This window comes from Pterocles gutturalis, unplaced genomic scaffold (genome assembly GCF_000699245.1).
Source record: "Pterocles gutturalis isolate BGI_N339 unplaced genomic scaffold, ASM69924v1 scaffold11207, whole genome shotgun sequence".
Classification (NCBI taxonomy): domain Eukaryota; kingdom Metazoa; phylum Chordata; class Aves; order Pterocliformes; family Pteroclidae; genus Pterocles; species Pterocles gutturalis.
The window spans coordinates 71,006-81,272 of NW_010115476.1; the positions used below are offsets into that span (position 1 = coordinate 71,006).

Below are 10,267 nucleotides of genomic sequence, written 5' to 3' on the forward strand. Positions count from 1 at the left end.
CCATCACCTGCAGCCTGGTTATCTATGACCCAAACCTTTCTTGGGCCGGAGATGGTGTCTCTGTATGTAATAGCTCTCAGGGCTGTTCACTGTTCCTGGTCCCAAATGTAACAGGGATTGTTTAAAACTAGATGTACGACGGCTGAATTTGTGGGATGCAGCGTGTCTGGCCTGGGAGCGAATGCCAGTCGTCATCTCACATGGAAACAGACTGGGCTGAGCTTGGGAGGTGGGTTACTTGGATGGTGCTCAGCAATCTGAAGGGATAAGAAAAAAGTTTCCATTCCTGTCTTGCGCCTTGGGCTCTTCTGAAAATTCTACTTAATGCTCTTGTGTATCTTCATGCACATAAGAAGCCATAAAACTGGGTCCTTTGGGTCTACCACAAAACCCCTTGCTCGCAGCAGAACCTTTCTGGTGGTTTCTGTAGTATCCAGAGGGCCTGGCCCAGGGCAAGAGCTCTGTGTCCCCATTCATTTCAGCGTGGCATCCTCTGTGTTTTCGAAAATCTCAGCATTTCAGCATTGTTCCTCCCAAAAGTGTCTGTATTTAAGTGAACGCTGGGCTAACGCCTCTCTCTACAGATTGAAAAAAAATCCTTTGGGGGGGGTTTATTTTCCAGGGTTGATCAGTGTTTTTCCATCCAGCTGCTTTTCCCCTCCCTTTCTGCAATGAATGTATTAAAACCATGGTGACGGCTGTACCTGTGCGCACCTGGTGGCCTTGCCTGTGCAGTATTTACCCCAAAATTGAGGTTTGGGGTTACCTGTTATTTGTGCAAAAGGTTTAAAAGCTCCCTGGGCAATTTGGACAAGAGGTTTGTTCCTTATAAACCTTCCAAAATCCTCACGGAGGATGGGCTACGTGTTCCCGTGGGGCTTCTCATGGCTTCGCTCCCTCCCGTTGGTCCTCCCACGGATGTGCGCAGGGATGGATGGGGAAAGGGAGACACAAGCAGGGTCCTGAGAAGGGAAATGTCTTGCTGCTTCTCCCTAGATAGAGAAGTGGAAAGGCTAAAGGACAATAGCAATGACTACTGACATGGTCTGAATACATTGTTTTTGCATCATATAAATCCGAGAGATTTATCTGCATTTTGCAGGCTGGGGAATACATCAGTATTCATTTTAGCCTCTGGAAAAAAATATAATATTTGGTCTCGGGAGAAATGCTAGGATAATATCCCCTGTGGGGTTTACTGGAATAATGCTCTATTCTGCAGAAAGCCCTGCAGTAGGGGAATCCTCTGTACCCCAGCTGCTTTGAATGTCCTATTGTGCACTAAACTAATGAAAAGATACTTGGTTCCCTATGTCTGCTTACTCCTTTCCAAACTCTAGCGTAGCCAGAAAGTTAAAACAACCGGTGTTGGCTACCTAGCTTATTTCCTTCTTACACATCAATTAATTATCAAAGAAACATGGTTCTATATTGTTACAGCCTTTAAAACTCACTCTTCTGCTGGACTTTCATCTCCAATTCTTGCTCTTTCCTCTTCTGCCTCCCACTTTTCTTGCCTAGATGGTTTTTCCCCGCCTCAACCATGGATTTCTGGCTAACGATCAGCTTGTCTTTAGCCGGCGAGTGCTCAAGGTAGATGTGTGTGATCTGCTGCCCCCGGTTTGCTGTGATTCTCTGAGTTGCTTCTGTTTGTTCTTTCTGGTTGGCGGTGCACTGTTGCTGCGTTAAATGGGTTGTGTTCAGAAGGGCTTGTTGGGAGCATGCTTGGGTGAAACCCCATGGGAATTTAAGGGGAGTAAATAATAGGAGAAGACACAAAAATTATGAGTTTTAGGATTTGGCCACTTGTAGGAAGGTGGGGCTCAAGCAGCAAAGTCCTATAAAGGTTGATAGGAACAGTGGTGGTATTGTAAAATAAAATGCATTAAAACTAGAGTTGTCTAAATCCTCGTCTTCTAAACGTGACGTTTTAATTAGGCAAAATTCAGTGGGAGACTCTTGACATAATTGGATGCAGTGTTCAGCATTTGCAATAGGATTTTTTAAAAAAACTACACAAGTGATTTAGGAGCACAGATCTTGTTGAAAGGCCGTGGGATCTGTGCTGCTAAGTCACTTAAGGACTTCTGAAAAATCCCACACTCGTCCCTGATTTGAGGGTGGACCACATAAAATACAGTCCTCGTACTGCCTCAGTGGTAACCCTTCCAGATGTTGCTAAGAGATTTATGAAGCGCCCTTTCCATGGGGCTTTCCATTGTGCAGCTGCATGGATGTGCCCAGCCCCGGGGCTGGGCTGCGGAGGCTGGAGGGGGGTCGGGAGCCGATAACCGGGCGGCGAAACCCCACGAGATGCTCCCCTCCGGAGCAGGCACCTACCAACCTTCACCATCACATGGAGACACAGCTGCTTCTTTTTTCCTTGCAGATGCGAGCTACGCTGGGTGTTAATATATGACCTTGGCTTTATTTAAAGGATAATACTAAGTGCTACTTTTTTTTCTTTTTTTTTGGTGGGTTTCTTGGTGTGATGCACTAAGCTATGGAAGTGTGTGCATGCTCTACAGCAGCATGTTGTTGGGTCTGGGTTATTTCTGGGTGCTGCCAAATTGGTGGTTTCCGTGCAGACAATTACTGGGCAAGGGATTAATGAGATTAAACCTCGTTGGAAGGCTTTGAGCAAAATCCTGGTTAAGGAACCAGACCTAAAGGGCATGAAGCACCATGAGCTCCCAGCCTTCCCCGTTGGTCACTGTAATTAAATTCCTCTGGGATGGTGGAGGCTGGGGTGCTGATGGCTCAGGGATGCAGTGCATATGTCACAGGTACCCCTGCGGCCACCGCATGCCAACGCCACTTCATCTCACCATGTCTGTGTGAACTTCTTCCAGGGTGATCAAGGTCGAGATGGAGCCACTGGTCCCCCTGGTCCACCAGGACCCCCAGGTGCCCGGGGGCCTCCTGGTGACACGGGAAAAGATGGCCCAAGAGGACCTTCAGGCCCCCCTGTAAGAATGGGAGATGCGCAGCGAGCACGTGTCGGGCAGGTCCCACCCCAGCGAGGAAGACGAGGGTGACGGGTGTCCCCATCCCCAGTGCTGCCACCCCAACCGCTGGGTCCCCAGCCTGAGCTTGTGGTTGGGCTCTGGTGGCTGCTCGTACAGCAAAGCTTTGGGGTGTGGGGCCAAAGGAGCAGGAGGGAACCTTCTGTCTAGTTTTGGAGCAAAGAGTTGGACCTGGAGTGTGTATTTGTGGGTGCTGGTTGTAACTCGGAACACCCAGAGATCTCTTCCCTGATCTGTAGCCTTCAGATGACCTGATGCAAATTTCCAGATCACTGGCCATTTATTTAATGAAAAAAATGGGCTGCAGCACAATGCTACTGAATGTTCTAATTATCGCTGAGCGTTTTGGAGAATGAGGGATAATAATTCAATCTTGGCCTTTTTATTTTTGCAGGGTTTCAAAGGCGAGCCGGGAGAGGACGGCCTCATGGTTCGTATTGCCCAGCAGCATCCCTGTCTGCGTGCCCCTCGCCCTCCTCGCTTTACATCACCCTTTAGCTCTCTGCACCAAATAGTTTCGTGTCATTGCTTATGGGAAAAACCCATGGGAAATTATAGATGCCCTGAAGTGGGTGTTTGTCCAGGGGTACCTGTGCCAGCAGGGAGAAAAGAGGCTGTTCTTTGTCTGCTCCAGAGGGATGCACTGCTCCTGTATCCCCGTTTCTGTCCCTCCAAAGCCTCCTGGCATTGTAACTCTAATTCACTAAGGTGGGATAAAAAGGTGCTTATAATACATAAAGTACACAAGCCATAAAATAATATTTATTATTTACTGGGAGCACAGAGAACTTAGGGGCTGTATTTCTAAGGGAAGATGAGAAGTTGGCATCTGTGCCATTTTTTTAATGGGAATTAAAGTACTCTTGGAAATGCTTTTTTCCTGTTATACTCTATTGTCAAACAAGTATCCCAACTACTCTTACATTTAACAGGGTGCCAGGGGACCTCCAGGACCAAAGGTGGGTGATAAGTATTTCCTCATGTGTCTAATTTTAACGTGGATTATTGAAATATTGCTGCGTAAGGGGAGTGAAGATGAACATAAGTATTTTTTGCTGGACTTGCACTCATCTGTATGTATCAGATACAACATTTCTAAGGTATCGTGTTACCCGTTGACTTGGAGCTGCAAATGTCTGATGTGTCACCTACCCAACATCACAACCACTGCCTATGTTGAAACCTCGAAATGGGGGTGGACGGAGCCCCGGGGGGCTGGAAGCTGGTGTGCTGGGGGAATGTGCTTTCTTGCATTTTGGAGGGGGATAAAGATGAACAACACAAGCCAAGTATTTTAATTTTACAATTAATTTTGACTGTCCATACAGTTGCTCTTATTTTCTGTTATATCCCTGAACTTCTTTCTCCTCTGTGTTTGTTGCTGTTGAAGGGTGAGCCTGGCATCCAAGGGAAAAAGGTAAAATGGTGATTTTTTTTATTTTTTTTATTTTTTTGCTTTGCTTTGCTTTGCTTTTGCTCAATTAGGGAGACTATTGCTAGAGACTGATGGAGAAGCCGTGGCCGCAGCTGTCTGTACCAAGCCCTTCCTTGTGCTCCCCAGGGTTTCTCACCCGTGCGACCCCAAAGCACAGGCTGTGCCTTCAGCCTGGTTTTCATTACCACAAACAAGCCAGAAGCTGCAATCGCATCTGCCCAATAGACAAAGAATAAAATAGCAAATGCCAAACAAAGCAGTAGGTCTTGAGCCCTTTAGCTCCAATAATTCCAGCTGAACCGAGAAGTGCCTGGAGACTCTGATCTGCCCAAGGGCACCCGGGATGGGTTTGGGGTTCCTGGGATGGAAATCACTGCAGAACACCTCGGTCCCACAGGGATTGGCCATGCTCTTAGGGACAGGCACGCTGCTCGGGTCAGGTGTTGAAGACTGGGGGAGATTCGCGTGTCCGAGCTCTCCGCATTGTCTCCTGGTGGTGCACCAGGCAGGGGATAAATCCCTGCCTCTAACTGCAGCCGAAGTGCTGACAGGACCCAGCCGTTCCCTCTTGCTGCTTTGCCCCAGAACAGACGTGGTCATGGGTGCTTTTCAGGCCAGAGTTTGGCTGAAAAAAATTTCATAACTGGCCAGTGAAATTAACTTCCTCAGCACCTACCATGTGGTTTGACTCCAGGAGAACAATGAAGCCTGACAAGTGAAACAATAAAATCTCTTCCGGGCAGATGGGATGAGGTCCATGAGGATGGGTGGCAGCTTGCAGGAGGTCTTTGGGACCCAAAAAGCCTAAATGGATTCAATATCTAATTTCTATGAAAGGTGGGAGAGCACCTTCCCCAGGGCCTGCTGTAAGCAGATTCTGGGAGATGTCCATCCACCTCCCCAGGAGCAGGGGATGCAGAGGCAGAACTTGGGGGGGGGAGCAGGGGACCATGCTGCAGTCCCCTGGGCTCCTTGCTGCAGCTTTCTCCTGGCCTCCTGCAAACCTGAGTGGGTCTCAGGTCTGTGCAACACTCAGTGGGGTCAAATGACATGTTGGATCCTAGTGATAAGCGTGCACAAGCTCTTTGTGTTTCACTTTTTATATTTTATTTCATCAGGGTGATGATGGGATCCCTGGGGAACCAGGACTTATGGGCCCCAAGGTATGTTCTGCTCTGAGCCCATCTAATATAGGTTGGATGAGGCTTTGAGGTAGGTTGGCCAGGCTGGATGAGGCTTTGAGCAACCTGGGCTAGTGGCAGGTGTCCCTGCCTATGGCATGGGGGTTGGAACTAGACGATCTTCAAGGTTCCTTCCAACCCAGACCAGTCTATGAATGTATGTGCTTGGCAGCATCTTCTTCTATCTGGTTTCTTGGCATAGGATCACGGCTGGGGCAGGCTGAGAAGCACACTTCCCCCCTGACATGGAAAAAGAACAAAATAAAATGAGCAAGAGAAGCATAACACACCCCTCTGCCATGGCAGCTCTGCCCAGAAGAAGTTTGCAAATGCAACTTGTTGACTAGGACAGAGAATTGTCATTTAGAGGCTCCTCTGGCAGAAGTAAATTGGGGAGTGTCGCTGGGGATGGCTCAGAGCTGGGGTTTGGGATGGGGGGTGGGCACATCCCGGGTCGGGGTGCAGCAGGCTGTCTATCCACGGGAACCTTCTGCAGGTGCTGTGGTTTTGGGGCTGACTTTAGGGCTGAACATAACACCCCAGCCAAACTGTTAAGCCTGAAAGCTTTGTTTTTATCTCGAAAACTCCCGTTTTTGCACTTTGGCGTATTTCAGGCTAAAAGTAAAGATAAAACAAGAAAATTCTACCTTGAAGAAACCTGCTTTCCATCCTACACGTGTAGCATTTGTCTAAATTGTCTTGTTTTCAGGGAGAAAAAGGCAGCGTGGGTCCCAAGGGTGAGAACGGCACCGATGGCTTGCCAGGACCCCAGGTAAAGAACAGCCCAGTAGCCGGGAGGCTGGGCATGGCGCTGTCGGGGCTGAGAGCTTCGGCTGAGGCAGTGTCTTCTGCCTTTGCCTTCTAAAAGGCTCATAAAATGCCCCAACAGAAACAAAACAGGGGGACGTTCAGTATTTTACCTTTTCCCGGTGATTTAATGAAAGCTGGATTCAAGCAGAGATCAGTGTAAGCGTTTTTAAAACCATCTCCGTGCGTGTTTTTCATCGAATAGCTCTCCTGGGGGAAAAAGAGGCTAAACCCCGATCACGGTTTGATCCCGTGTATTGATGGCCGTGATATCGCTTCAAAGCCCTGAGCACTGATGTGCCGTCCCGTCCCGCTGACCCGCACGGCTGCCAAGGAACGCAGTGAGACAGCCGTGAGATGTTAAGTGGTGATGATGAGTCCCGGACAGCGCTCACAGGCCCTTATTTCCCCCCTCAGCTGCTTCTGATTTAGCAGGATCTGCATCCAGTTGTGTTTTCTATATCAAACAGCCCTGGCTCCTTGTTGGGCAAGAAACTGTGTATGATGAAGAAAGATGGGCTCAGGCAACACATGGCTATTTTTTTTTTTTTCCTAAAAAAAATTAACACTACTGGTTTGTTCCCATTGGGATCTGCTGAATTGAGTTTTCCTATGGACAGTCTTCTTGTTTGTACTTTTTGGAGGGCTTTGATTTAGCCAGCAAATGGATTTTCATCGCTATGGCTAAAGGTACTTGGTCTTTTTTTTTTTTTTTTTTTTTTTTTTTGAATCCTGAACTGAATTTCAGGTCGTTGCTGTGTGGGGATGCTACAGCTTTCCAAAAACCTCCCAACTTTAAAAAAAAAAAAAAAAAAGAAAAAAGGAGGGGTGGGAAGAAAAGGGGGAAACAAAAAGACAATTTTGGCACAGCCCTTTTCCTTAAACTCGCCCTCAAAAATGGTTTAAACGTGTCGGCTGAAACTTTCCACACGCAAAATTCAGCCTAAAGCAGAGAGGAAGAGCCATGTGAAAATTCAGCACAAAGAGCTGGAGCTTGGCACGCTCAGAGCAGCCAGCGGGGCCGGGGACCAGCATGGGGACGGGCACGGCCCATCGCCGGCACGGGGAGCTCACCCCGATCGGGCCACTCCGCTCCCTCTGTGATGGGAAGTTTTCTTACTGCCAACTAGCTCACACCAACGCTACTTTTTGCAAAATATATTTGCTCTGAAGTCAAATCTTTTTGTTAGGAGAAACAGCTCCTTGTTGGTGCCATACATTTTCTTAATCTAAAACACATCTTGGCATCTCATGTAGTTAGAGTATTTTTATACAATAAATAGTTTCTATTTTTCCCTGATCTCTTTGAACCAAAAATGTGATTCTGATTTTCAGGGTGAACCTGGTGAGAAGGGAGGAATCGGCTCCATCGGACCCCGGGTATGGATGTTCAGGGTTTTTCTTTTTCGGTTTGGAGTCACGTATTTGCCTCCACCCGAGCTGTTCCCTGACACCTTGTTTTGCTTAGTACGGGGTTGAATTGGTTCAGGATGAGTTCAGTGCTAGAAAATAGAGACACTGCATATTTAAAGAAATCATTATGTGTGTACCAGACACTGCCATGGGGGATAGCTCTGGGAAATGCAGTCATGTCCCGTTTCCTTATCACCGTGACCATCCTGTGACCCTTTTTTTGCAAAAGGGAAGCTGTGAATAGGGGTAATGAAGTGGGGATTTCTATGCACTTCTCCGTTACACAGATTTATGCCCTTTTGTGGTTTGGTTGGGTGACAGTTACAGCTGTCGAACTGGGAACTGATGGAATGGATGGTGTTGGTAAGGTGATAATCCCCCAAACACCTGGGTGTCAGGTCTTTGCCTTCATACCACCCGCTTCTGAGATGCTGCAAAAACTAAATAGGATTTGTCCTCGTTTGCAGGGTCCCCCCGGCCTGAAAGGGGAGCAGGGTGACACCGTGGTGATCGACTACGATGGCCGAATCCTGGATGCGCTCAAGGTGAGCCCCGCACCAAGGTGGTGTCGGTTCCTGGGGGTTAATGGGAAGGGGCTGGAAAGCTGCTGAGCTCTGGGGTGGTGACGTTGTGGCACCTTGTCTGCCACTGTCCTGCTTCTCCTTCCCGAGATCTCGGTCTCGGCACAGAGCTGGCCAGGAGGGACGAGCTCATTGCATGCAGGGGCTGAGGATATTTAGGATGTACCAGCAAAAACGGTGGCAAAACCTGGGGCTGGATACCAGGCTCGTGGGATGGGAGTTAATATTCTGCAGGTAAAAGCAATGCGATGCAGCCTGTGACAATATAAACACCTGATGCAAGGAGTCTGGTCAGCCAAATGACAGCTGAAATGTTGCCAGCTGTGGGATGTTATTCCCTCTGCCATGCCGCGGCACAGTGAGGAGCTGCGGTTTTCACCGCGCATCCTCTGGAGCGGTTTTCCCTGCAAGCACCGGTGGGATGCGGGAGGAAGGGAAGCGGTGCCCAAGCCCTAACCTGCCCGACCGAGCAGCACCCTGCCATTTGGTTCAGATGAAAGAAGCCAAATAGAATAAATACTTAATTACAGACACAATTGAGAACGATCCTAATTGTTTTATAACAGGCTGCAGGGATACACAAAGTGCTGGTAATTACCGTTTGCCAGATGTCTGCACGGCATGCAGCTTGGTGAGCGGGGATTGTGGAGTGCAGTGGTTGCAGAGGCTCCGTCAAATGTCTGGAGGCTTCGTCTGCTGGGCACAGACCCTCTCCCACGTGCTGCATGGGGAAACTGCAGAGGGGCATGTCCCCGAACCTCGCTAACTCTGCTCCTCCTGTTTTCCTGCTTATTTGCTGCTCTCGGTGTGTGCACTGACCCATCTCATGGACAGGGCTCAGGAAAGGGGCTTCCAGCATGGTTAAACATAACAGTATTGGAGTGTGCAGGCATGGAAAAAGGTGCTTGGGGATGTGATGCTGTTTTGGTTTTCACCTGAGCGGCACCATGAGTTTTGCTGTTTGAGATAATTTGCAAGTTGAAAACTATTTGTTCATCTCTCTGCACCCAGCAGTGCTCAGCAGAAACAGCTTACTTACGTGTGCGAGGTGTTCCTGCTGCTGGGGCTCACACTGACTCCTCCATTGCCCCTCTTTAGTCGCACCTCCCTGGCTGGTTGTTGCTATTTTCCGCAGGATGCTTCTCCCCAGCCCGGCTGGCTGGAGAAGGGAGAACGCAGGAAGAGGAGACCAGGTGTGGGGCAACACCTCCAGCTAAAGGCATCTTGCCTCTGAAACACCCGTCCTGCTACACCTGGACCCCCAGATAGCTCCCATTGTGTTTACTTTTGCATGAATTTCTCCTGTGCCAGAGGAGCCCTTGGGTTGCTGAAAGAGGGGAGATTTAGATTGGATATTAGGAGGAAGTTTTTTCCTGTGGGGGTGGTGAGGCAGTGGCCCAGGTTGCCCAGAGAAGCTGTGGATGCCCCATCCCTGGAGGGGTTCAAGGCCAGGCTGGATGAGGCTTTGGGCAACCTGGGCTGGTGGGAGGTGTCCCTGCCCATGGCAGAGGGGTTGGAACTTGATCTTTAAGGTCCCTTCCAACCCAAACCAGTCTGTGATTCTGTGTCAGCGGAGCTCATCACAGCGTTTGGACAACGTGGGTCACACCAGTGTCTGTAGATCGCAGTTGGGAGTTGCTCCTGACTCACCCCTGGCAGCTCGGGGACACTTTGCAATATTCACATTAGCCATGCTCATGCCATTTATTTCCTGTGTTTCAGGGTTCACCGGGTCCCCCAGGGCCACCGGGCCCCCAAGGTGCTCCAGGTCCCAAGGTGAGCCCAACCTCTGCCACACAGATGGGGTTACCTAGAGAGCGAGGC

General features: G+C 49.2%; 1 protein-coding gene across 1 annotated transcript in view; it reads left to right on the top strand.

The window, feature by feature from the left end:
- Window positions 1-10,267, top strand: part of COL23A1 (collagen, type XXIII, alpha 1) — a 46,411-nt gene that overhangs the window by 25,088 nt on the left and 11,056 nt on the right. Inside the window, exons 6-14 of the mRNA XM_010075191.1 lie at window positions 2,853-2,969; window positions 3,421-3,456; window positions 3,959-3,985; window positions 4,417-4,443; window positions 5,580-5,624; window positions 6,352-6,414; window positions 7,785-7,829; window positions 8,330-8,407; window positions 10,166-10,219. Coding sequence (XP_010073493.1) covers window positions 3,454-3,456; window positions 3,959-3,985; window positions 4,417-4,443; window positions 5,580-5,624; window positions 6,352-6,414; window positions 7,785-7,829; window positions 8,330-8,407; window positions 10,166-10,219 — 342 coding nt within the window. The 5' untranslated portion in view covers window positions 2,853-2,969; window positions 3,421-3,453. The remainder of the gene's footprint in view (window positions 1-2,852; window positions 2,970-3,420; window positions 3,457-3,958; window positions 3,986-4,416; window positions 4,444-5,579; window positions 5,625-6,351; window positions 6,415-7,784; window positions 7,830-8,329; window positions 8,408-10,165; window positions 10,220-10,267) is intronic.